Below are 27481 nucleotides of genomic sequence, written 5' to 3' on the forward strand. Positions count from 1 at the left end.
AAGAGTTCAGCGCAGAATACTCAAAGAGGTAAAAAAGAACCTTAGAGTGTTTGGTTAAGGCTACAGAAATCCCTGGCGCAGTCCAATATCTCTGTGCACACGTTAACTATATGTAAAACTATGGCCAAGAATGGTGTTAATGGGAGGACTCCATGAAGGAAGCCACTGGTGTCTAAAAAAAACATTGTTGCTCGTTTAATGTTCACAAAAAGGCATTTGGACACAGAAGTTTTGGCAAAATATTTTGTGGACTGATGAAACCAAAGTTGAATTGTTTGTGAGTAACACACAACGTCATGTGTGGAGTAAAACGGAACAGCTCACCAACATCAACCCCTCTTCACCACCGTGAAGCGTGTTGGAAGGAGCATCATGATTTGGGGCTGTTTTGCTGCCTCAGGGTCTGGACAACTTGCAATCATTAATGGAAAAATGAATTCAAAAGTTTAACTGGATGTTTTGCAGGAAAACCTGAGGCCATCTGTCACACAGACAATTGAAGGTAAATATAGGATGGATGCTAAAACAAGACAATGATCCAAAACACATAAGTAAATCAACTTCAGAATGGTTTAAGAAGAACAAAATACACGTTCTGGAGTGGCCAAGTCAAAGTCCAGACTTGAATCCCATTGAGATGCTGTGGCATGACCTAAAGACAGCAATTCATGCTCGACATCCCAGGAATCTGAATGAACTACAGCAGTTTTGTGGAGAAGAATGGACCAAAATTAGTCGTGATTGATGTGCCAGACTGATCTGCAGCTACGTTAAGCGTCTGGTTGAAGTTATTGCTGCCAAAGGAGGGGCCACATAATATTAAATGTGATGGTTCACTTACTTATTTTTCCCCCTTCTGTCATTGTTTGCATACTATCCTCATTAAAATGTGAAAACCTATTAATGTTTGGGTGGTTTTAGTTAATGTAGACAGTTTTTTTCATCTGTGTGATTTTGACAAAGATCAGATCACATTTCATGGTGATTTTATGCAGAAATGTGAAAAATTCCAAAAGGTTCAGATACTTTTTCATACCACTGTATATCGAGGAGGTGATATATTGCGATACTTTCTAGCCGAAAATGTTATCGATGTGCTCCCCATCAAGAGTCCATATATCGTTTAAAAAAAAAAAAAAAAAAAAAAAAAAACCTTACCTTCCATTAGAATTGTGTCTACGTTAGCTCACAGGCTGCCATTGTGCACGCTAAACATTAAATTCATTTGGACTGGAATGGACGTCGAGCGCCATCAATGGCACTGAAGCCTTAACATTCACCTGTTCATTTTTGAGCATTTGCAAGTTACTTCTTGTTGATTTTGAGTCATTTCTTTTTCATTTGAAGACTTTCTCAAGTCACTTCCTGTTAATTAACCAAATATCAACAGGAAGTGACTTATAAATGCCCCAAAATCAACAGGAAGTGACCCGTAAAACCCCCCAAATGAATAAGGAAGTGACCGGGAGGGCATTTACAGGTTATTTCTTGTTGATCTTGCATCAATTTCCTATTTATTTGGGGAAATTCTCGAGTCAATTCCTGAAAAATCAACAGGGAGTGATCTGTAATAGCCCCAGAATCAACAGGAAGTGACCTGTAAATGCTCAAAGGAAAAGGAAGTAACCGGAAATCAACAGGAAATGATGTGAAATGCCCCAAAATGAACTCATTGCCTGGCATTGGCTACCTCTGATGGTCATAGACGTCCAATCTGTTTGAGGTGGGAGGGATGGCAGCGAATGAACGAATATTTATTCACTGCCACCCTCCCAGTTTAAACTGATTGGACGTCTACGAGTGGTAAACTCACAGCAGAAGGATTTTCCTTGTAGAATATCCTAGAACAATTTCCTGACCCGTGTATCGATTGTGAGATCATCATCACCACCTTGTATCACAAATGATATCGTATTGTGAGGTGCCGAGGGGTTCCCTCCTAATGCAGCCCCTAGCAAAAAATTATGGCATCACCAGTCATTGTGGTGATCAGTAAATACTACTTTTATAGGGTTGAGATCTGGGCGATTTCCAGGCCAGGACTGAGGGAATTTTGATGTTTTCTTCAGGCAATTTCACTGGAACGGCACCAAACAAAAGTTCCAGCATTATCACCTTGTCCAATGCAGATTCTTGACCCATCACTGAAAATAACCTTCATCTAGGCATTCACAGTCCAAGACTGCCTCTCCTTAGTCCATTACAGTCTTGTTCTTTTCTGTTTAAGTGTCAGTGATGGTTTCCTTTTAGCTTTCCTGTATGAAAATCCCATTTCCTTTAGGCCATGGGTGTCCAAACCTGTCCACAAGGGCCGCTGTGGGTCCTGGTTTTTGTTCCTACCAATCGAGCACAGACAGTTTAACTAATGAAGTTTGCTCTAAAACAAGCACCACCTGACTGGAATCAACTGATTACACTTGTGAGACACCAGATTGGTGAAAAGATGTCATCTTGTTTTGTTGGAACGAAATCCAGCACCCACTGCGGCCCAATGTGGAATAGTTTGGAGACCACTGCTTTAGGCGATTTTGCACAGTTCTGTCACATACCTTGACTCCAGCTTCCTCCCATTTCTTCTTCATTTGTCTTGTTGTACATCTTATGTTTTCAAGACAAATGGCCTTTAGTTGTTTGACATGACGTTTGGATGTCTTCCTCGGTCTACCAGTACGTTTAACTTTAACAACCTCGCCATGCTGTTTGTACTTGGTCCAGATTTTTGATACAGCTCACTCTGAACAGCCCACATCTTTGGCAACCATACCTTCTTCAAGTAGTTTGATAATCCTTTCCTTGGTCTCAAGAGACATCTCTCTTGTTGGAGCAATGATTCTTGTGAATCCACTTGGTCCAGCAGCCCTCCAAGGTGTGATAACTGCATTGTTTTTAACTGCTGACTAATGAGCAGATCTAATCTGAGGCACGGGCCCAATGAAGGAAAGGAAATTGACCTGGTGTATCTGTATTTCCTACTCAAAATAGAGTGATTCCATGTTTTTTTCTTCAGAATGGAGTGATTCTATATTTATTTCCCTGCACTTGCTCTATAAAAGTAACATTTACTGACCACCAAAATGTTTTTTATTCATTTTTTTTTTGTGTTTCCGAATGCCAAGGAGTTGCTCTTTTGAACTAATTCATTATTTTTTACAAGCTTTTTACCTGAGTTTGTTCTACATAATAAAATGTCTGAGTGAGTGCTCGTCCAAGACTGGTGATTCCATACTTTTTGCTAGGAGTTGTAGTAATACACCTGATGTGCTTTGTGTACATGTTTTGACCGTCTCGGCAAGCAAACACCATTTGAACATTCTGCTCTGTTGCAGCCATGTCATCATATTTGTTCATCTTGAAGTCTGAGCTTCCGTCAGCCATTGCCGGCTTCCTGAGTCCAGACCAGTCAAGGTGGGTGTGTTTCTACATCACTCTTCTGCAGGGTGGGAGGAATCTGAAGGCCCGCAAAGTATTGACCATAGACTTCACCATCAGTTTACGGGATACGGGACCGATCCGTAGGGGGCCTATTTTCAAAAACTTCAAATTCAATTTTTTGCACCTGACTATAAGCCGCTACCCACCAAATTTGGCACGAAAACGGCATTTGTTCATAGGTACGCCGAACTGGACTATAAGCAGCAGCTGTCCTCACTGTATTATGAGATATTTCCACCAAAAGTTATTAACCGCTCACACTTTATTTGACAGACGCATCATACGACTGTCATAAGACCAAATGAACCAACATTGCTTCAAGAAGCTTCATTAGGCCATCACTGCTCCCTTGGGGGAGACAGTCAACCTCTGCTGCCACCTGCTGTCAACTCTGTTCATGTCCGACATGCCTCCTAGCATACATTGCAGCGCTAGAGATTTTAATAACAATCAAAACTCATGCTCTGTGCAAATTATTTCTTCAGTTACTGTTCCAGTTGTTTTATTAATTTCTAGTTATGGTATTTGGTAACACTTTATTTGAAAGGCAAGACAAGACTGTCATTACACAATCATATTTATGACATGATGCTGTAATGAGTATTAATGAATGCTTATAACAGATGTCATTTAGTGTTATCCGGCAAATGATCTCAATTTTGAATGGATGTAAAACTTCCAAGCTGGACATAAATGAAGTTGGTGACATCATTTTCCAGATGACACTTAATGAAAACGGTCATAAGCATTCAGTAATGCCCGTAATAGTGTCATGTCATAATTATGACGGTCTTATGACAGTCTTATGATGCCGCTGTCAAGGAACGTCTTCCGCACTGGACTAAAAGCTACAGGATTCAAAAGAAAGTAAAAAAGTAGCGGCTTATAGTCCGAAAATTACTGTAATTATTTTCCATACAAGTATAACAAAACTTAAAAAGGCTATACGTAGAATGGTCAAACTTAACGCCAGATGCACAAAAATCATCAAATGCAGAGATAATCAGTAATCACCTATATTTTCAGGATCAATATTTAATATATCATGAGTTTTTGCCCAAAATACCAACTTAATTTTTCAACAGCTAATAAATCACTCAATTTTCACATCAGAAACTTAATATTCGAGGAAAGCATGCAGAATCATCTTTAACTCAGCAAAAGCAAAATTAGCATTTTTTTTTTATATCCAATCACAACCTATTTAGGTTGAATTACGATGTTTCTACTGACTCAGAACGTCTTGCCGGTGTTCGGTCAAATTTTGCACCCTGATAATATTTTGCTCTCAAAGCTTTTGTGATGAATAATCCCTGTTTTACCTTCAAGTGGAATGATGTGAACAAATTAGGACACCCCATTAAATATTCAGTTTTTTATTAAGAAATGTTAACATATCAATGTCTGATCTTGTTTTTCTTTATCTCTGGAAAAGAAAGGGATTTAATTGCAGGTAAACAACAAAAATTAACATTATTTACTTATTAAACGAAATATATCAACAAGAAACAGAAATGTGAGAAATTCCAAAAGGTTCAGATACTTTTTCATTCCACTGTATTAGCATTTAAAGTGTAGGTAGTACATATGTATATTCAGTCATGTTTTTGTCGCACCATTTCACATTTGTCCCATTTGCTTTTATGTTAATGTCCTAATAAAACAAATGGATTTAAATTAGCTTGCAGAACTACACACTGGTGCAAATTATAATTTCTTTCATATTCATAATTCATATTCATTTATTGATCCCCCATATGGGAAATTCGAAAGTCAATATAATCTTACGCAATATACCATGCATCATTATACAGAGAGTCCTTTATTTATATATTTTTATTTTTTTTACCATGCAAAGTTTCAAGACTACATAGACAGTCATCAATTTGCACAACTCTTGTACAGATGCGATCTCCATATATCTTAACCGGTATAGTTAGTGAGTCATTACAATATGAACTAGAAGTACGTGGCATGAGTTGCCGCCACCTGTGTTATTCTCTCTTCGGAAGCTTTTCTCTCTATCGCAGAGATGTCAGAAAATTGACTTGTATCACTGTTATTGACTCTGCCGGTTTAGCGAGAGGTCGAGCTGCTTTCCAACCCTCAGTATTCGATTGCTGCTCAGGGCAGCTGTTTTATATTACCGCTCTGCTTTCCCTCTCTAAATCTCTCACACATGTTCCCCGGAATCAGACTGATACAATGGGATATCACTTTTGCCATTGTAATTACAGCCCACAATGTTTTTGTTAATGAGCGGTTTTGAGATGCGAGCAGAGGCATATTTTTAAAAAAAAAGTGTATTTTGTACTACAGCGTGTGTTCTATTATAAATCATTTATAGTTTTACGGCGCATTTATCGTAAAAGACCCAGATGCAAAACTTGTCCTCGGTTGAGGACGGGATGATTATTGTGTTGCGTAGGCCGGATTTACTCTGTTATTAAACACTTTGTTGAGACTGACTTCAAGGCTCCTTCATTCGCTCAAGGCTGTCCTGGTTATAAAATAGCGTGAAATCTTCCACATTTCATGGCTCTCTTCAAACTGTCCCGCCCCTCTGTAATCAGCCTGCACCCTGCGTGGAAGGACAGCCAGCAGAGTGCGTGTGGTTTTATTTATTTAGGTTTTTTCAATAGTCTTTGCAACCCCTCTCACAAATGTTCAAGAAAGTGCCTACTACCTAATACAAACTGAAGTATTTGGACCTACCCTTTTGAATTCATCAAGTGATCAATTCCTCCTAAATTGTTTAGTATGCTAAGGCATTAGTTTGAATTTTGAGACTTTCTCTTATCCATGACCTGTTGGGATGAACGGCAACAGCATCAGATCCAGCATCGTGACTAGAGGTCGACCGACATATTGGCAGGCCGATATAGACTTTTTTTTTTTCCAGCATTGGCCCTCGGCCGATTAACAAATAAAAAAATAAGCCGATTAAAAAAATGGATTTTTGATCAGGCATCTGCTTGGGCAACTGTGACCGCCGCTGACTGACTGTAAGTACCGCGCAGCAGCTTGAAGGCAGGCTGCTACAGGAAGCTTCAGGCTTGCCTGTTTTTTATTTATTTTTAGATCTTTTTTTAATCTTTCATGAGAGAATATGCAATGTTACGTTAGCCTTTTAAGGTATTTACTGAGTGATCCTTTCACTCTAAATGTAACTTGTAGCATTAATGTAGCATTTGCGCTAGCATTAGCTTTAGCATGGCAAGCATCCTCTTAAATTTTCACTTGTTTACATGTCATTGTGACGTCCTGGTGGGTTTATTTATTTAAAAATAATGTGCTGTTCTTACTGAGTGTGTATAATCATAAAAAGAAGCGTTCGTTGGTTTGGTAGCACTAAACCGAATTAAGCCTTTAAGTCTCAGGTCATCTTTGTAAATTTTAAGCTATTGAAGCAATTTTTTTTTAAATCCCTTTATAATCAACGTGCTTTCAAAAAAAAAAAAAAAAGTATATCGGCATACAAAATCGGCTTTGAATATCGGCAATCGGCTGAAATTTTTTATAGACACCGTATCGGCGTTTGCAAATCCCACATCGGTTGAGCTGTAATCGTGACCTCCCGAATGTTCTTTTGAATCACAGGTTAACCTTGCTAAGGGTACAGAATTGCCCGAAAAATAAAATGATGAAAGATAACATCCAAGTGAATTCCCATGCAATTTTTTTGCCATTTTGACAGCATGTTTTTAAACAAGTCCACACTGCCAATCATTCATCCGCTCTTCCGAGTCGCGGGGGCAGCAGCTTTAAAAGGGAAGCCTAGACTTCCCTCTCCCCAGCCACTTCAACCAGCTCCTCCGGGGGGATCCCAAGGCGTTCCCAGGCTAGCCGAGAGACAGTCTCACCAGCATGTTCTGGGTCGTCCCCGGGGCCTCCCGCTGGTGGGACATGCCCGTAACACCTCTCCGGGGAGGCGTCCAGGAGGCATCTGAGCCAGATGCCCAAGCCACTTCAGTTGACTCCTCTCTATGCGGAGGAGTAGCCGCTCAACGCAGAGTCCCTCCCGGATGACCGAGCTTCTCACATTATCTTTAAGGGAGAGCCCGGACACCCTGCGGAGGAAACTCATTTCGGCCGCTTGTATCCGAGATCTCGTTCTTTCGGTCACAACCCACAGCTTGAGACCATAGGTGAGGTTAGGAACGTAGATCGGCTGGTAAATCGAGAGCTTCGCCCTTTGGCTCAGCTCCTTCTTCACCACTACGAATCTGTGCAGAGTCTGCATTACTGCAGACGCTTCACCGATCTGCCTGACGATCTCCCACTCCCTCCTACCCTCACTCGTGTACAAGACCCCAAGATACTTGAACTCCTCCACTTGGGGCAGGATCTCATCCCCGACCCGGAGAGGGCACTCCACCCTTTTCCAACTGAGGACCATGGTCTCTGATTTGGAGGTGCTGACCTTCATCCCAACTGCTTCACACTCTGCTGCGAACCGCTCCAGTGAGAGTTGAGGTCACGGCTTGATAAAGCCAACAGCACCACATCATCTGCAAAAAGCAGCGATGCAATGCTGAGGTCACCAAACCTGACCCCCTCAACGCTTCGACTGCGCCTAGAAATTCTGTCCATAAAAATTATGAACAAAATGAAAGTGAAAAAGGGCAGCCTTACAATGCCAATCAGTCTGTTATAATTCCACATACCAAGTGCAAGTCAACCTTCCACTGAGCAAACCAGTTTCTCCTCCAATCAGATAGAGGACTAGCAGTTTGAAGAAACTGAATAAAGCCTGTACTGTAAATTGTGGCAAACCAGTCTAAAACGCCACTCCGCTTAGATTTAGTCAGGGCCTTACCCAGAATCCTTGGACTTACTCACTGAACCTCTAACGTTCGATCCGATCCAGAGAGCAACTGTTTTTGGATGAATGCAAAATATGTAAAAGTCCAAAATCCTGGACAGTTTCCTCAAGGAATTAAATTTCCGTATTTCTAAGGCGTGAACATGACTTAGCATTGCTGTGTACAGAAGAATTGGCATTAAGCCTCAATGTGAAAATGCTGAGATACAGTAAATCCATCAGTGCCGATGCTAATGCTGTAGCAGTTAAACTGCCAGGAAAGGGTCACGGGGTATTGACACGGTCAAAGCAGGTGCTGCCGACTCTGGGAACCCTATAACGAGCGCTGGAGCCGGGCCCTGTGACCCCATGCAGCGGTCCCGACGGCGAGCGGCCCTCTTCCCGTCTGACCTCGACCCCGGCGGAGCCGGCGTTCCTTCCACATGCGTCACCTCCAACACGGGCCCGCCTCAATCACCACTGAACGGCCCGCCTTTTTCCTCAGCAAAGGAAAATATTATTCCCCCCTCTCTCCAAAAACCAAGCGATACGTGGTGTGATCTGATGGAGCGCTGCATCGTTTGAATGTGAATTACATAATTGTTATGGTTTGTGAGAGCTAAAGCCTTTAATGGGTACCACATGAGAGCTCTGTCGCTCTGAATTTGAGCGTTAAATGGAGACAAATTTCCAGAGGCATCCCATTTTAAGGTATTTGCTGTCCCTGACTTTTTGGAACTCATTTTATTTATTAAACGCCTCTCATGCAGCCTTGAGTTGAGGGAGGGTTCGAAATTTGCTTTTGCTTTTCGTAGAACATTTTGGAAGACGTTTGCGTACTTGTTAGAAGGCACCAAATTCTTTTTCTGCCTCAAAAACAAAAAGAACTTTGGGATAGTGCAGCTTTGGTTTTGGCAGCCCTTTTAATTTCTTCTTTTGGACGAAAATTCTTATTTTTAGTCATATTTTAGTCATCACAAAATGTGTTTGTGTTCATCTAGCTTTTGTTGAGGAAAACCAGTTTTGTTAATCTTACTTTAAAAAAGTAATTACTTTCAGTTACAAGCAGAGGTTGCGCTAGACTTTTTCGTTGTCTGTCATTTTGACTGACAGGGTCATAAAAATCCAGTCAATCTATTTTTACCCGTCACTTAAATTTTTAAAATGACTATATCTTGATGCAGTCACTATATGTATATACACAATAATACTTTATAATATAAAGTAACTAAAATTAGTGTAGTCATGGATTACAGTAAGCAGGCCAGTACTGTGTTTCCATATATATTTTTATTATGTTGTGTATATACAGGATATATATATATACAGTGCCTTGCAAAAGTATTCGGCCCCCTTGAACCTTGCAACCTTTCGCCACATTTCAGGCTTCAAACATAAAGATATAAAATTTTAATTTTTTGTCAAGAATCAACAACAAGTGGGAATCAATCGTGAAGTGGAACAAAATTTATTGGATCATTTAAACTTTTTTAACAAATAAAAAACTGAAAAGTGGGGCGTGCAATATTATTCGGCACCCTTGCGTTAATACTTTGTAGCGCCACCTTTTGCTCCAATTACAGCTGCAAGTCGCTTGGGGTATGTTTCTATCAGTTTTGCACATCGAGAGACTGACATTCTTGCCCATTCTTCCTTGCAAAACAGCTCGAGCTCAGTGAGGTTGGATGGAGAGTGTTTGTGAACAGCAGTCTTCAGCTCTTTCCACAGATTCTCGATTAGATTCAGGTCTGGACTTTGACTTGACCATTCTAACACCTGGATACGTTTATTTTTGAACCATTCCATTGTAGATTTGGCTTTATGTTTTGGATCATTGTCCTGTTGGAAGATAAATCTCCGTCCCAGTCTCAGGTCTTGTGCAGATACCAACAGGTTTTCTTCCAGAATGTTCCTGTATTTGGCTGCATCCATCTTCCCGTCAATTTTAACCATCTTCCCTGTCCCTGCTGAAGAAAAGCAGGCCCAAACCATGATGCTGCCACCACCATGTTTGACAGATGGTGTGTTCAGGGTGATGAGCTGTGTTGCTTTTACGCCAAACATATCGTTTTGCATTGTGGCCAAAAAGTTCAATTTTGGTTTCATCTGACCAGAGCACCTTCTTCCACATGTTTGGTGTGTCTCCCAGGTGGCTTGTGGCAAACTTTAAACGAGACTTTTTATGGATATCTTTGAGAAATGGCTTTCTTCTTGCCACTCTTCCATAAAGGCCAGATTGGTGCAGTGTACGACTGATTGTTGTCCTATGGACAGACTCTCCCACCTCAGCTGTAGATCTCTGCAGTTCATCCAGAGTGATCATGGGCCTCTTGGCTGCATCTCTGATCAGTTTTCTCCTTGTTTGAGAAGAAAGTTTGGAAGGACGGCCGGGTCTTGGTAGATTTGCAGTGGTCTGATGCTCCTTCCATTTCAATATGATGGCTTGCACAGTGCTCCTTGAGATGTTTAAAGCTTGGGAAATCTTTTTGTATCCAAATCCGGCTTTAAACTTCTCCACAACAGTATCTCGGACCTGCCTGGTGTGTTCCTTGGTTTTCATAATGCTCTCTGCACTTTAAACAGAACCCTGAGACTATCACAGAGCAGGTGCATTTATACGGAGACTTGATTACACACAGGTGGATTCTATTTATCATCATCGGTCATTTAGGACAACATTGGATCATTCAGAGATCCTCATTGAACTTCTGGAGTGAGTTTGCTGCACTGAAAGTAAAGGGGCCGAATAATATTGCACGCCCCACTTTTCAGTTTTTTATTTGTTAAAAAAGTTTAAATTATCCAATAAATGTTGTTCCACTTCACAATTGTGTCCCTCTTGTTGTTGATTCTTGGGGGAAAAAAATTAAATTTCATATCTTTATGTTTGAAGCCTGAAATGTGGCGAAAGGTTGCAAGATTCAAGGGGGCCGAATACTTTTGCAAGGCACTGTATATATTCCCCCCCCCCCCCAAGTGGGGCCTTCCATGATCCTAATACATTTAATAATAATAAAATATTATATAATTCCATTATATATATATATATATATATATATATATATATATATGTTTTTTTTTTCTAATTTATTATTATTATTAAATAAAAATACACGTTGATACGACGCACATAAAGGCAACTTCCAATTTTTTAAAAAATCGTTAGAAAGTTGTATGGACTTACAATCCGCTAGCTTGTTGTTTCCTGTTGTCTTCCGAAATACACCTGGGTGACGGCTCGTCAAGTGTTCGTTCATAGCCGACGTGCTACCGTGGTATGCGAGCTCAGCTTAGCAAAAAGATTACACACAGTGGTGGCACCCTCCATATTTTCCTTGAAATAATTTCAGGCTCTGGCTAGTCTGGTCCGCTTTTTTGGCTTTATGCCGCTTTCACCGTGTTACCAATTCTGCCCTTCTTGGTAATTGGCGGCGTTTTCAACTGCTCGCCGCAGTGAGCAGTGAACCGGCGATTCACTTGATTCGTTGTCATCCTTCACTGCATCAGTCCCTCTTTTTTCACCTCTTTTATCAACAACATCGTCGTTTTGGGGCTTTTTGAAGAAACTTCGGACACTCAGTTGCCTTGACATTTTTCCAAGTAAGGCCAACGACGTCATGCATCAAGAGAGACAATAGCTAATTAATATGCTCACTCGCCACCCTGTGGTCTGGGGTGTGAATTGCAATCTGTCAAAATGACAGATGGACTACAGTTTTTTCCGTCACCGTTGTAAAAAATCGGTCAACGACAGAAAATATTCGGTTAACGCTACCCCTGGTTGCAAGTTAGTTCTCTCAAAAAGTAATTGAGTTAGTAACTCAGTTCCCTCATTGTAAGAGTAATTAGTTACTCAGCAAAGTAACTGACATTACTTTTCATGTTCTTCACGTTGCTATATTTTACATTTTATAACATCTTTAACATAAGATTTTTATATTAACTGATTGAATTTTAAAATTTCACCTATATAACAGTGTAACAGACCTTCAGTATAAAAACTAACTTTCAAATGCTGTGAGGGAAAAAAAGGCTTTTTGTTTTTCCTGTTGTACTGAACCCGCACCGAAACGTGACCCCCGTACTGAGGTAACAGAGGAAAATAAGTATTTGAACACGCGATTTTGCAAGTTCTCCCACTTAGAAATTATGTGTGGGTTTGCATTTTCATGTTAGTTGCTTGTTCACTATGAGAGATGACCTCAAAAAAATCCAAATTCACAGTGTATGATTTTTTTTTTTTTTTAAACAATTTGTTTGCATTATACTGAAAATCAATGTTAATATTTGGTACAGTAGCCTTTGATTACAATTGCAGAGGTCAAATGTTTCCTGTAACTTTTCATCAGGTTTGCATCGACTGCAGCAGGGATTTTGCACCGCAGCTCCACACAGATCTTCTGTAGATCTACCAGGTTTCTGGGCTGTCACTGAGGAACACACAGTTTGGGTTTCCGCCAAAGATTTTCTTTTGGGTTTAGGTCTGGAGACAGGCTAGGCCCCTCCAGAACCTTGATATGCTTTTTACGAAGCCACTCCTTGGTAATTCTGGCTGTCTGCTTCGGGCCATTGTCATATTGGAAGACCCAGTCACAACCCATTTTCAATGCTCTAACTGAGGGAAGGAGTTTATTCCCCAAATCTCACAATACATGGCCCTGACCCTCCTCTTTAATACAGTGCAGTCGTCTAGTCCCATTTGCAGAAAACACCCCCAAAGAATGATCCTACCACCCCCATGCTTCACAGTAGGGATGGTGTTGTTGGGATGGTACTCGTCATTGTTTTACCTCCAAACACTATGAAAGGAATTAAGACCAAAAAGTTCCATTTTCATCTAATATGACCACATGACTTTCTCCTCTAGATCATCCAAATGTTCATTTACAAACATAAAACGGGCCTTGGCATGAGCTGGTTTAAGCAGGCGAATCTTCCATGCCATGCATGATTTTAAACCGTGACGTCTTAGTGTATTACCAACAGTACCCTGGAAATAGAGGGCCCAGCTCCTTTCAGGTCATTGACCAGTTCCTCCTGTGTAGTTCTTGGCTGATTCCTCATCATTCTTAGGATCACTGAGACCCTACGAGGTAGATCTTGCATAGAGCCGCAGTCCGAGGGAGATTGACAGTCATGGTTGGCTTCTTCCATTTTCTGATAATTGCTCCAACGGTGGATCTTATGTCACCAAGCTGCTTGGCAATTGCCTGGTAACCCTTTCCAGCCTTGTAGAGGTCTACAATTCCATCTCTGGTATCTTTGGACAGCTCGTTGGGCTTGACCATGTTAGGAATTGGAGTCTTCCTGATTGTATGGGGTGGACAGGTGTTTATATGCAGCTAACCACCTCGATTAGGTCAAAAAGTTAGACTCAAAAGTCCACCACCACTCCACGTATTTGTTGAACTTTTTAAAGGCGACTAACAGGTATTTGAGGCTCACAGTTCTAGCTAATAAACAGATGTTAAAATGTTTTTTGCAGCAGTATAGTACAAATAAATTGTTTTTAAAAAATCATATACTGTGATTTCTGCTTTTGTTTTGTTTTTGTTTTTAGAATGTCTATCACAGCTCAATCTTGGTCCCACACAAAAATACACACGGTCCCAGGCTTCAACTGGGACCGTGCGCTTTGGTCAGATGAGACCAAGATTGACCTTTTTGGCAACAAACACTAAGTGGGTCTGGCGTGCCACTAAAGACGCGCATGCTGAAAAGCACCTTATACCCACTGTGAACTATGGGGGTGGGTCAGTGATGCTGTGGGGCTGTTTCGCTTCCAAAGGCCCTGGGAACCTTGTTAGGGTGCATGGTATCATGAATGCTTTGAAATACCAGGACATTTTAAATCAAAATCTGTTGCCCTCTGCCCGAAAGCTGAAGATGGGTCGTCACTGGGTCTTTCAGCAAGACAATGACCCTAAACATATGGCCAAATCTACACAGAAATGGTTCACCAGACACAAAATCAAGCTCCTCCCATGGCCATCTCAGTCCCCAGACCTTGTTTTGTTGGCAAAAGGGGGTTGTACAAAGTATTAACACCAGGGGTGCTAATAATTGTGACACACATTATTTGATGTCAAATAATTTTTTCTTTATGTGGGATTTTTTTCCCCACTGAATGAATGCACTTGTATTGAAGGTTGGATTTTTCTTTTTTTTCCATTAAGGTTCCCTATTATTTGAATAAAAAAAAATATATATTAGAAGCTAAAAAACATATCTTTTTCAGGGGTGCCAATAATTATGGAGGGCACTGTATAATTTTTCACTATGCAGGTGAGGCTCTAAATCTCCTGCCTTGCTCTAGTTGCTTTGACTAGAAAACATCACACAAGGTTCATGGAAATGCCATTCAATAAGCGTTTTGTGCAAGTGACTGTTTTTGATAATTAAAAAAAAAAAATTATAATGTAGCGTCTAGAACAGGGGTCGGGAACCTTTTTGGCTGAGAGAGCCATGAACACATATTTTTAAATGTAATTCTGTGAGAGCCATACAATATGTTTAAAACTAAAATTACAAGTATGTAAATATGTGCATTTTATGTAATTTCAACACTTTAAAAGTACAATAAGTCTCTGAATTATTTTTAATAACTTATATAAATAATAATAATAAAATAAAATAATAATTATTAAATAATATTTAAATAGTTATTTTAATCCACAGATACTCTTGTACTTACGGTTTTAAACCAGCAGGGGGAGGCGTTCTCTAAGTGGCGTGCATAGGCAATAAATGTTCGCATTTTAGAGCAAATAAGAAATCGGCCGTCTTGGCAGTAATGTGAGACGGACGTTGTAAACTAGTATTTTTTTCTTGTTTGAGGTGAGAAAAAGAGTATAATTTGACTGTGTATATTAGCAGATTGCTGTATTTTAGGATGATTGTGATGTGTGCTGAGTGGTACTATAGTTCAGAAATATGTTAATCGTTGAGTATTGTAACGTCCGTAACTATTTGTGGGCCCTTGAAGAGGCCATCAGACGGCAGAGTAGTGACGTCGCGGGAAGCAAGGAGGAGAGAGCGTACGGCGTGAGAGTGGAGTTAGCATGTTGCGGATGCCGCTGTTATTTTGTTTATTATTTCTATGGTTGCCACAATATATTGGGAGATTCATCACCGACTCCTTCCTATTTCCAAATTCGGGGCTATTACAGTATGTTTAAGTGTGACTGCAGATGTGTTCGTAATGGCGAGCGGACGACGAGTGAATACTAGTAGTGTCTAAAATGCAGAAGTTAAATGTTTGTCACAAAAACTTATCTGTTTATTCATATAATTATATAAGAATCCGCATTTTAGAGCAAATACGAAATGAGCCGTCTGTGTGCAGCAATGCGAGACGGACGTGGTTTTCTTTCTTGTTTCAGCTGTATAAGAAAAATGAAAATAAAGCAAAATTAAATGTGTAACAACAGACTGAAGCATTTAATCCCTGTCTGCACCACGCTACAGATCCATCGCTATTATTTCAACCGACTGCCACACTTCGAACGTCCTCCAGAGTCGTACCTGAAGTGTCTGTAGTGTCCCGACCCGAATGTCGCGTGATCATTGGCTTGCCAATAAAAAAAATGTGAGCGCCCCTTACTGGTTGCTCTTTTTAAAGGTTCCCCTGTGACTCTTACGCCCGCCAGCTTTCCCCCGAGGTCCTAGCGCCCTTCCCATTACATGACGAAACTTTTTTTTTTTTCTTTTTTAATAATTGAAGATTTGTCTGCGAGCCAGATGCAGCCGTCAAAAGAGCCATATCTGGCTCACGAGCCATAGGTTCCCGACCTCTGGTCTAGAAGTACGACGCCAACTTAGTGATGACAATGCACACTCAGCAGGAAAACAGTACATTATTTACGATGAATTGTACCCACCTGGATGCCACGAACTGGATGTAAAAAACAAACAGTTGCCCGAGAGTTTAGGATGACGTTGGCCACACAAAATGCTAATGCTAACTAGAACGCGAATGTTATGCTAATGCTTAGAGCCACCTAGCCATACATCATCGCATTTGCAACAGCATCACCACCCCTAGTCCCCCTCCCGCTCTGCACTATCTTCAACCAAATTGTAGTAACGCACTAACGTGCCCCATCAGTAACGATAACGGCGTTGCAAAGATGGGAAAAGTAATGAATTAGATTACGCACTACTGAAAAAAATAACGCGGTTATACTCTAAAGCCGTTATTAACAACAATGACGAAACACAAGACTGATTTCGTCTAGTTTTAGTCGACGTTTACTAAAAATGTTTTTGCCTACATTTTTTACTCCAATAGTAAAAAAAAGTTTTCCAACTATTTCGAATGAATATTGACGGACAACCACATATTGTAGCATCTACAAGAACAACACCAACTTGGTGATAATACACACTCGGCAGGAAAACAGTACATTATTTTCGGAAAAAAAATTATACCCACCTGGATGTCACGAACTGTATGTAAAAAAACATTTTCTGAGAGTTTAGGAGAACGCTCGCCAGTAGCATTCTCTCCAGCCAAGTTAAGAAAACAAATCTTACCATGTGTGTGCGCAAGCCTTAAAGGAAAGGAGACTGGCGAGTTGGGGGGAGGGGCAGTATGTCACATGAGTGACACAATCAGACACTGCTACGATGTAAGCTAACTCCACATAAAATTTCACACATTGTCAACATTTCAAAGAAACCATGGCGCATTTTCGTCCCGTCAGACGAAAACTGGCACTCGTTATGTTTAAGTCTCCCAAAACACTTATTTATCTTCTCGTCATCGTCATGAAAAAAAGTGTTCGTTGACGAAATATTTTCGTCATCGTTGACGAAAACAACACTGGGATAGTGTTTAAAAGGTACTGGAAAAACTGGAAAATTGGTCTTGAAACTCCTTTAAAAGTGCTTGTATTTTCTAAGAAAAAGGTGTGCGAACCCTGATAACTGTCATTCATTCGTGTTTTACAGAGAGGCCTGGTTTGAAGATGGTAGACTGCTTCTAATCATCGTCACACTATGTGTGGTACTTCCTCTTGCGATATTGCCAAAAATTGGTGAGAAAACAAATCATATAACATCTTTAAAAGACGTCCTGTGAAATACGCTTCACCCTTTCAGGCTTCCTGGGCTACACCAGCAGCCTAGCCTTCTTTTTTATGCTCTACTTTACCATTGTGGTGAGTTGGGACATTTTCCTCAAATTTTTGCTTCTGTTTATGACCCTATTGTACTTTTGTCACCATTTCAGGTTGTGGTAAAGAAATGGTCCATCCCCTGCCCGCTGCCAAAAAACAGCACCACGTCTCTAGGTGCATACCAGGTAATGCAAACTTAACCCTAAGTAATGCGTATAAAATTTAAGTATCTAGTGTCAGACTTGTGGTCATTTTGTTTCGTGGGCCACATTTATGGCAGTTAGATCTTGTTTTTGGCCACATAAGTTATATATAACTGGCAGCGATTGACGGCGCTTGACGTCCAATCCATTTTCACTGGGAGGGCATCGACTTCAAAATAATATTGACGTGGCCTGGGGTCGATTAACAGGGGGCCTATCTCTGTCAAAGCTGACCGAGTGGAAACACAGAAGAAGAGCTTTTCACGTTGAAAATTCATGTGAAAAAATGCTTAAATCCCTGAATTCTTATTGATATGGACGAAACACAGTCTTGATTCTTGGTTAAAAGCAAAAAAACGGGCAGTTAGCATTTATTTTACGTAAATATGTCAAATGTGCTGCTACTCTTTAAGCCACTGTAGCGCCACCTTATCATCACAAAGAGCTTTTTACGTTGAAAATTCTTGTGAATAAATGCTTAAATCCCTGAATTCTTTATAGATATGGACGTAAAACAGTCTCGATTCTTGGTTAAAAGCAAAAAAACGGGCAGTTAGCATTTTTATGTGTAAATATTGCGAATTCTGACGCCTATGCCGTAGCGGTTAAATTCTCCCATTGATCTTTTTCACGTTTCCAAATGTATGCATGGTACCAAAAATATAACAATTAACTTGAATCCTTGAACAAATCACTCCTGAGAGGATCCTTCCTGTTTGTATGCGGTACAGCTTCCATACTTTTCAACCTAACTTCGGCGTTGGATCGCTGCATGTGGGTGAGAATAACTGCGACTGACTGAAGAAGAGTGTGGGACAACGGCCCCTACTTGAAGGCGTTGGACATTGTCTGGGGAATGTGTCCCGTCAATATCATTATGAAGTCTACGGGGAGGGCACCAATGTATCCGCCCTTCCCAGTCAAAATGGATTGGACGTCGAACACTGTAAATGGCATGGGAAAATGAGCATTCATAGCCAGTCCAGTGAACTAAACATGTATTGTTGTCAATGGCAGACAATGAGTTTAGTTTGCATCACTTCCATGTCATTTTAATATACTTAGGGGTCATTTCCCCCCAATTTTGGATCGTTTCCTGTTGATTTTTCAGGCACATCCAGGTGACTTCCTGCTGATTTGGTCTCACTTCCTGTTGGTTTTAGGCATTTTGGGTCACTTCCTTGTTTTAACTCATTGGCTGTCATTGACAGTACTTGATGTCCAATCCATTTTGACTAGGAATGAATGAATGAATGTAAGTGCCGACACAAAAGTGAGCAGAGTGCAGTCGTGCAAGTACTCTATCACACAAACCACAAATCACCAGTTTCACAGTGCATGTGAAAATAAAAGCATGTGTTTTTTTTATGTAGAGTACGAATGAGACTGCCTGTCTGGTAGAACAACTCCGCAAGCCGGATTGGAAGCCGTATCGGGTGAATTAGACACTCACAAGATTTTAGGGACTATCCAGTAGACTTCCTGTTGATTTTATGTCACTTCGTGTGGGTTTTGGGTCGCGTCATAATTAAATCACTGGCTGCCATTGACAGTGCTAGATGTCCATTCTGTTTTGACTGGGCGAATGAACAAATGTAACTGTGAGCCAAGTGCATTGGTGAATGCAGTATATCACACAAATTTACAGTTTTACGACGCCAATGTCAAAATAAAAGCATGTGATTTTGTATGTACATTGTACAGTATGAATGAGCTACAGCGTGCAACGCCGCAGGCCATATCGGACACCATTGCTGTCCACAGGCTGTACATTTGACACCCCTGGTCTAGACTAGAAATGACTGCTTGATGAGGACCAGAAAGGCCTGTGTAGACTGACTGCTACCTTAGGGGAAGGAAGTTTAGGTGACCCCGCCTCCTCACCCCCTCAGCCCTGGAAGTGACCTCTGCCCTCTTTTATTATACAAACCATACTAGAACTCCAGATCTGGCGTGGGATAACTTAGAGGCTTGTTTTCTTTTCAGCTCCAAACTGCCAGGCAGTGGAATTTTACCATTTTTCCCGCAGCGCTTGTACAGTGGAGTCTCCAAAGTTGAATACAACATTTTCGCATTTCAAATGCATTTGTTACAGACCAAACCTTTATTAGCTCTAAATGCACTATTTTAACATTCCAGTCAAGCAAACATAAAAGTACTGAGTCAACTTATGATGCAACTTTTAAAAAAAAAAAAAAAAAAAAAAAAGTAATGTATTCACTAAAACTAAAATATGAACACTTGCTAACTAACTGACATCATTCACTGGGCTTTATCCGTTCACTGCCATTGACAGTGATAGACGTCATATCCATTTAAACTGTGATGGCTGGCACTAAATGATCATGTTTCAGTACCATGAACAGTGATTAATGTCTTCTATCGCCAAAGGCTTAAGTTTGCAAAGGGAAGGTAGGGACATAACCCTACAACTCTTCAGGATGCTCAAATTGTCCCCACCAACTTTTAAGCCACCTTATTTGCATTATATAACAAGTTCAGTTATATGGATAATTTAGATTGTCCCATATTTGACACCCCCCCCCTCCAGCCACACAGGCGCACACGCACACTCACACAACCCCGCCGACAGAAATACAACATGCCGCCTCCTCCACCCCCTTCGAAGAGGAGGGATATTAGAAGTTTTTCCACAATCCACTGTAAGTAATGTAAACAATCGTCATTTTTGTGGAGGTGGGGAAAACACTAATTTTGCTACTAAAAGTCTGACCTGCATCAGAGTTAGCATAGCATTCGTCTGTGTGAATATGCTAACCTACAAAACTACTGCGGTCAGGCCAGTCTCCACAAGAAACAACTAAGTCAAGCTAGCCGTCCCTCTTTTGGATCATTGTTTGCATTATGTGCATTCCCGTAATGCAATGCAGTGGCTTTCGAGAGCAAGTCCCAAAAATAGGTCCACTTCAGAGGGGCAACGAAATGAACGTGAACTGACATTAAAAAAAAATCTGTGAATTTAAATCACACATCAGAATTTCATCAGAGTACTTTGGTTCAAGTCTTGAGGTTGTCTAGGATGCCTCAGATGGAGGTCGATCCTTGGATATGCATACTTGTCAAGTTGTACGGTTTCGGCGTAATTTGTACAAGTGAGCACTGATTTTTAAATGTGTACGCCGTACGTTCAAAATTTGTAAGTTTTTCGTTCATTACGTTTTTTTTTTCACCGTTCGGATTTTGTCACCGTTTCAGCAACAAAACAATGTGCGTTACTATGTGTTACTACGTTAGTTGAATGACGTGAGAAAAGTCAGAGACACGGAGAGAGAAGAGTGTTTGTTGTGACGCTGTAGCAAACGCGATGCTAGGCTAGATGGCTCCAATATTTCTTGACTGTAGCCGACAGCCTACAATCTACGCCTAGATATCACATGCATATAGAACTACATGCAAAATGACAGACTCGGTAGCGTTAGAAAAAAGCCACCATTTTAAAGCAGTAGTCTTCTCAGAAAGGTTCTGTTGTAGTGAACCCTCCTATCGAACCTAAGTAACTTTTTATCTAAAATACTCCTTAATCAGCAAAATCTTGACTTGAATCTATCTTTAAATAATGAAACAGTTTTAAAACTTTCACATGTCGAAAGTAGACAGAAGGGAACTAATGCAAAAACGGGAGCAATTTTAACAACTTTAACAGTTGATTCAGAACATTAAATGACTTCCAAACATAGCAAAGTTTAGTATGTTGTTTTGTTTTTTGGGGGGAAAAAATGGAGAAAAAAAAACATGAAAGGTAACACCAGTTACTTTGCCAAGTAACTAATTACTCTTGCATTCAGGTAACTGAGTTGCTAACTCAATTACTTTTTGGGAGAAGTAATTTGTAACTGTAATTAATTACATTTTAAAAGTAAGATTAACAACACTGGTCATAAAGATGAAGTCTGCAGAATGAAAAGTGATGAAAGCGGAGATTTTATTCTGTCAATTTGTTGCCGAACACAATTTGCCCGCAACTATTGCTGATCACTTCTCAGAATTAGCATAAGAAATGTTCCCTGACTCAAAGATTACATCAGTACGTTAATTTTATCAATTTATCTTTTTAATTCATAATTGGACACACTAACGAACTACCTTCAAGTCAAACTGAATTGCGAGCTGAAGTGCCATAAAGTGCAGCCATCAAGACATGATAGAAATTGCCAAAAGTGCTACATACAATTATAACAAAAGTCACTGTTAAATTTTAGTAAACATGATGTAGCTGACGCTATTGATTGTTCTTTGATTGCACCAGGTTATATGTTACAATATTACAATAAATTCATATTATTTTGAAAATTTAATTTTATGTTTGTTTCATATTGCACGCTATATACAACGTTGTAAGATTAGTCACCAATTTGTAAGGGCATACGTCACTATGTGTAAGCTTGCCAACGGCCTCGGGTTGACAGGTATGGATATGTCAGATTTTTTTTTCATGAATTTTTTTCACTTTCATAGTACAATACTTTGAGTCTAGAAGTGCTCCAGTGTCCCCCAGAAGTGGACCTATTGTTGAATAGCTCCTCATTTTTTTAATTAAGGGACTTGGATTTCAAAATGTTTCTTTTGTAGTTTTGATAACAAAGTCTTAAATCGGACAGTGTATCACGTGAACCAAAACAGGTAAAAGTATAAGTCAATAGAGATTTGTTTTGTTTTGATCATTTCGCCTATCAATTAATTAGGTTGATATTCGTGAGTATTGTGGCCCTGATCCCCGGTCAATAATCTGTTTGGTTTTATTAACCTCCCGTCCCCAGCAAAAAGTGTACATGCAGGTTATGCTGTTATATCGTACCGACCAATGTTGAGACCAAACCTACGCCCTTGTCTATAGCCGTGAATGGAAGCTAGTGAGTTAATATAGGGCACTCATTAACTCATGGGCTTCCATTGACAGTCCTAGATGTCTAATTTAGGAGAGGCTGAATAATCGCTGTTAGTCCTCCCAATCAAAATGCGTTGAATGTCTAGCACCGTCACCGAGAACAATTTGTTCGGGTCGACATCAAAACGGCAAGGCGAAATAAACACTCAGGCGAGGAGGCAAACTCGTTCCAAGGTCACCATATCATAAGTCAACAAAAGGTTCCCGAGAAAAATGACAATGCTTAGTTAAACATTCAGTCTTTTGAAGGCTCTCGTGGGGTGGGCCGTGGGCAGGAAGAAGAGTGTGTTCGGGATTTTTGTCTATTTATGAATTCGACAGGAGGATTCAGGAGTTACTGTTGTCCGGGCAACGAGGGTTGTGGATTTTGCCACTTCAGCGTCAAAGGGGCTCTTGGAGTCCTGTCATCGTGTTATCAGTTGGATATCGGGCGTTCTCCGGTGCTCCTTGTGTTGGTACAGAGTGTCCTGCCGGGAGAACTTCATTGCGAGAGTTGTTGCGTCAATCTTGCTAATGACGCACACGTTGGGCTTCCGTGATAAGAAGGAGTCATGTATCTTTTATGCCCTATATTCTGCTTGTTTTCCTTAAACTATGGTATAAGTGGTATTTATTTTATTATTGGGTGTGTTAGAGTAATACAGTTAGACGGTGCCTACGAGAAAAGGTACTATCTCCTTTAGAATCACAAAGAAATATAACATAAAAGCAAAATTACAAATGTGAACATTAGACAATCGGCACAACTAAACTTTAAATGCTGTCAGGATTATTCACCCATTCTTTCTTCACATCTTGATGTTCCTCTCTGTTTGGCCTCAAATTTTCATCCACGTCACAACGGATGTCCTTTCTTGCTCTGCAGCGTGGAGAGAATCTTCTTGAATGCCTTACCCAGCCTCTGCAGGCATGTGCTGTGATGTTACTGCATGCTGCATTCATGACATCCAGGAGACTCATCATACAGTGCCTTGCAAAAGTATTCGGCCCCCTTGAATCTTGCAACCTTTCGCCACATTTCAGGCTTCAAACATAAAGATATGAAATTTAATTTTTTTGTCAAGAATCAACAACAAGTGGGACACAATTGTGAAGTGGAACAACATTTATTGGATAATTTAAACTTTTTTAACAAATAAAAAACTGAAAAGTGGGGCGTGCAATATTATTCGGCCCCTTTACTTTCAGTGCAGCAAACTCACTCCAGAAGTTCAGTGAGGATCTCTGAATGATCCAATGTTGTCCTAAATGACCGATGATGATAAATAGAATCCACCTGTGTGTAATCAAGTCTCCGTATAAATGCACCTGCTCTGTGATAGTCTCAGGGTTCTGTTTAAAGTGCAGAGAACATTATGAAAACCAAGGAACACACCAGGCAGGTCCGAGATCCTGTTGTGGAGAAGTTTAAAGCCGGATTTGGATACAAAAAGATTTCCCAAGCTTTAAACATCTCAAGGAGCACTGTGCAAGCCATCATATTGAAATGGAAGGAGCATCAGACCACTGCAAATCTACCAAGACCCGGCCGTCCTTCCAAACTTTCTTCTCAAACAAGGAGAAAACTGATCAGAGATGCAGCCAAGAGGCCCATGATCACTCTGGATGAACTGCAGAGATCTACAGCTGAGGTGGGAGAGTCTGTCCATAGGACAACAATCAGTCGTACACTGCACAAATCTGGCCTTTATGGAAGAGTGGCAGAAGAAAGCCATTCCTCAAAGATATCCATAAAAAGTCTCGTTTAAAGTTTGCCACAAGCCACCTGGGAGACACACCAAACATGTGGAAGAAGGTGCTCTGGTCAGATGAAACCAAATTTGAACTTTTTGGCCACAATGCAAAACGATATGTTTGGCGTAAAAGCAACACAGCTCATCACCCTGAACACACCATCCCCACGGTCAAACATGGTGGTGGCAGCATCATGGTTTGGGCCTGCTTTTCTTCAGCAGGGACAGGGAAGATGGTTAAAATTGACGGGAAGATGGATGCAGCTAAATACAGGAACATTCTGGAAGAAAACCTGTTGGTATCTGCACAAGACCTGAGACTGGGACGGAGATTTATCTTCCAACAGGACAATGATCCAAAACATAAAGCCAAATCTACAATGGAATGGTTCAAAAATAAACGTATCTAGGTGTTAGAATGGCCAAGTCAAAGTCCAGACCTGAATCCAATCGAGAATCTGTGGAAAGAGCTGAAGACTGCTGTTCACAAACACTCTCCATCCAACCTCACTGAGCTCGAGCTGTTTTGCAAGGAAGAATGGGCAAGAATGTCAGTCTCTCGATGTGCAAAACTGATAGAAACATACCCCAAGCGACTTGCAGCTGTAATTGGAGCAAAAGGTGGCGCTACAAAGTATTAACGCAAGGGGGCCGAATAATATTGCACGCCCCACTTTTCAGTTTTTTATTTGTTAAAAAAGTTTAAATTATCCAATAAATTTTGTTCCACTTCACGATTGTGTCCCACTTGTTGTTGATTCTTGACAAAAAATTAAAATTTTATATCTTTATGTTTGAAGCCTGAAATGTGGCGAAAGGTTGCAAGGTTCAAGGGGGCCGAATACTTTTGCAAGGCACTGTATTGTGAGGCTGGCGATCATACACTTGCCATCTCCATGTGGAGAAAAAATCTTCTATGGGATTGAGGAATGGGGAGTATAGTGGTACGAACTTCATTATCATTCTGTTGTGGGTTGCAAACCATTCTGATTATGTTGGCGTGGTGGAAACTCACATTGTCCCAAACTATTTCAAATTTTGGCAGGTGAAAATAAGTAATGAAAATGCTCAGAAATAAGCACTCACATGTTGACATATTCTGCCAACATGTTCATCCATTTTGCATGTAAAGATTTATGCAATGAAGTAATGACTAAATGTTGTGGGTGGTTAGACTATTCACTAGAGAGTAGAGACCCATGATAATCCATTTTGAACATCATGACAGATGCAATTGATAATGTAGGGAACAGCAGGGAATTGTACAAAATCATTTGCATGGATGGACAAAAACATCTGCAACTTGCTCAAAGGAATGAGAAACTGCTTTTTTGATGTGCACTAGTGATGTGATGTGAGGATTGACCAAGTAGTTTTGAGAATTGAGAAGTCTGATCTGAGAAACGTACCAAAGCAATTGAGAAAAACTGCAAATCTGAGGACCTTTTAAGGTCCCATTGTATTCGTCATATGTTATCTTTTCTACAAGTTAACAGACTCCCTCTCTTTTGTCGCTGTTTGTGCAGGTATCAAATTCCTCCGACTTGGAATGCACGCCTCGACTTTTTATCCTTTCCAGTAGGGTGAGTACGAGAAGTCAATCTTCTCTGCTACACACACATACGACTCACTAAAAACAACAAGACGTGGCTGTAAAAAGTCGTTAAAAGTGTCTGGTACAGTCTGTAAACGGATGACATGTCACACTTTCACCATTGAAGGATGGTGGATGGAAAAAACTCAAGTGGAAGGCTAGATCTCACGATAATGTCAATGCAACAATGATCAAGAAATCACTCTAGGATGTTCTAAAATACAACTAATAAACAGACAAACAAGCTATCCTTCTGCTGGGAGTTTGTAAGTAGTAGACGTCCAATCCATTTGGCATGGTAGGGATGCCAGCGAATGAACATTCGCTGGCATCCCTCCCATTTCAAATCGTCTAGGGCCGTCAGTGGCAGCCAATGCCAGGCACATTTACAGGTCATTTTTGATTTTGGGTTACTAAACAGGAAGTGACTCAAACCCAATTTCAAAATCAACAGGAAGTGACCTGTAAATGCTCTAAATTGACCAGGAAGTGACCTGTACATGCCCCAAAATCAACAGGAAGTGACATTTAGAGGTTACTTCCTGTTCATTTTGAATCACTTCCTATTCATTTGGGGAAATTCTCGGGTCACTTCCTGTTGATTTTTGGTTACTGAACAGGAAGTGACCTGTCAATGCCCTTAACCCCTTCTTGCCAAATGTATCACTTTTGATACTCTTAGAATTTCGTGATTTTGAGACTAGTTCAGAATTTTAAAATATCTTTTCTGACTTCCCATTCTGTAGCAAGAAGTGACCTGTTAATGCCCCAAAATCGACAGGAAGTGACCTGTTAATGCCCCAAAATGACCAGGAAAGGACCCGTAAATACCCCACAAGAAAGAGGAAGTGAGTGAATGGGCATTTACAGGTAACTTCGTATTCCTTTGGGGAAATTCTCGAGTCACTCCCTGTTCAATAACCAAAAATCCACAGGAAGTGACCTGTGCCCCAAAATGACCAGGAAGTGACCTCTAAATGCCCCAAAATCAACAGGAAGTGACCCGTAAATACCCCAAAAGGAAAAGGATGTGACCTAAAAGGGCATTAACAGGTTACTTCCTGTTCATTTTGAGTCGCTTCCTATTCATTCGGGGAAATTCTCAAGTCACTTTCTGTTCAGTAACCCAAAATCAACAGGAAATGACCTGTCAATGCCCCAGATTCAACAGGAAGTAGCCGAAAATGAACTTACTGCCTGACGTTGACTTCCACTGACGTCCAATCCGTTTGAAGTGGGAGGGATGGCAACAGATGAACAAACTGTTGAAATGGATTGGATGTGTACTAGTAATAAACTCATAGCATGAGAAGAGCTTGTTTTTCTGTTTATTAGTTGTGTTGTAGAATATTCTACAATGATTTCACAGAAACTAATTAAAGTTATCCTTTTAAAAATATAGAACCACTCTCATTTAAGTGATGTGGTTTCCTGTTTTTCATTAAATTTTTGTGGTCGCACTTGAGCCGAAACTGCTGTATCAACAAAACGCTTCGCTCCACTCACACCTGTGTAAAAGTGTGAGATGAACATTTGCTAAAAGTTGCGCCGATGTTTGTTTCAGAGTGCCTACGCCATCCCCACCATGGCCTTCTCCTTCCTATGCCACACAGCCGTCCTACCCATCTACTGCGAACTGGACCGGTCAGCTATTCACATTTGATGCAATAACGCCATATCTGCTTTACCG

General features: G+C 40.6%; 1 protein-coding gene across 1 annotated transcript in view; it reads left to right on the forward strand.

Moving 5' to 3' along the window:
- The window catches only part of slc38a6 (solute carrier family 38 member 6), a 65371-nt gene that overhangs the window by 23095 nt on the left and 14795 nt on the right, over nt 1-27481 (forward strand). Inside the window, exons 6-11 of the mRNA XM_057859575.1 lie at nt 3327-3405; nt 17189-17274; nt 17339-17397; nt 17469-17540; nt 25724-25780; nt 27356-27435. Coding sequence (XP_057715558.1) covers nt 3327-3405; nt 17189-17274; nt 17339-17397; nt 17469-17540; nt 25724-25780; nt 27356-27435 — 433 coding nt within the window. The remainder of the gene's footprint in view (nt 1-3326; nt 3406-17188; nt 17275-17338; nt 17398-17468; nt 17541-25723; nt 25781-27355; nt 27436-27481) is intronic.

The sequence above is a fragment of the Corythoichthys intestinalis genome, chromosome 15 (assembly GCF_030265065.1).
Source record: "Corythoichthys intestinalis isolate RoL2023-P3 chromosome 15, ASM3026506v1, whole genome shotgun sequence".
Classification (NCBI taxonomy): domain Eukaryota; kingdom Metazoa; phylum Chordata; class Actinopteri; order Syngnathiformes; family Syngnathidae; genus Corythoichthys; species Corythoichthys intestinalis.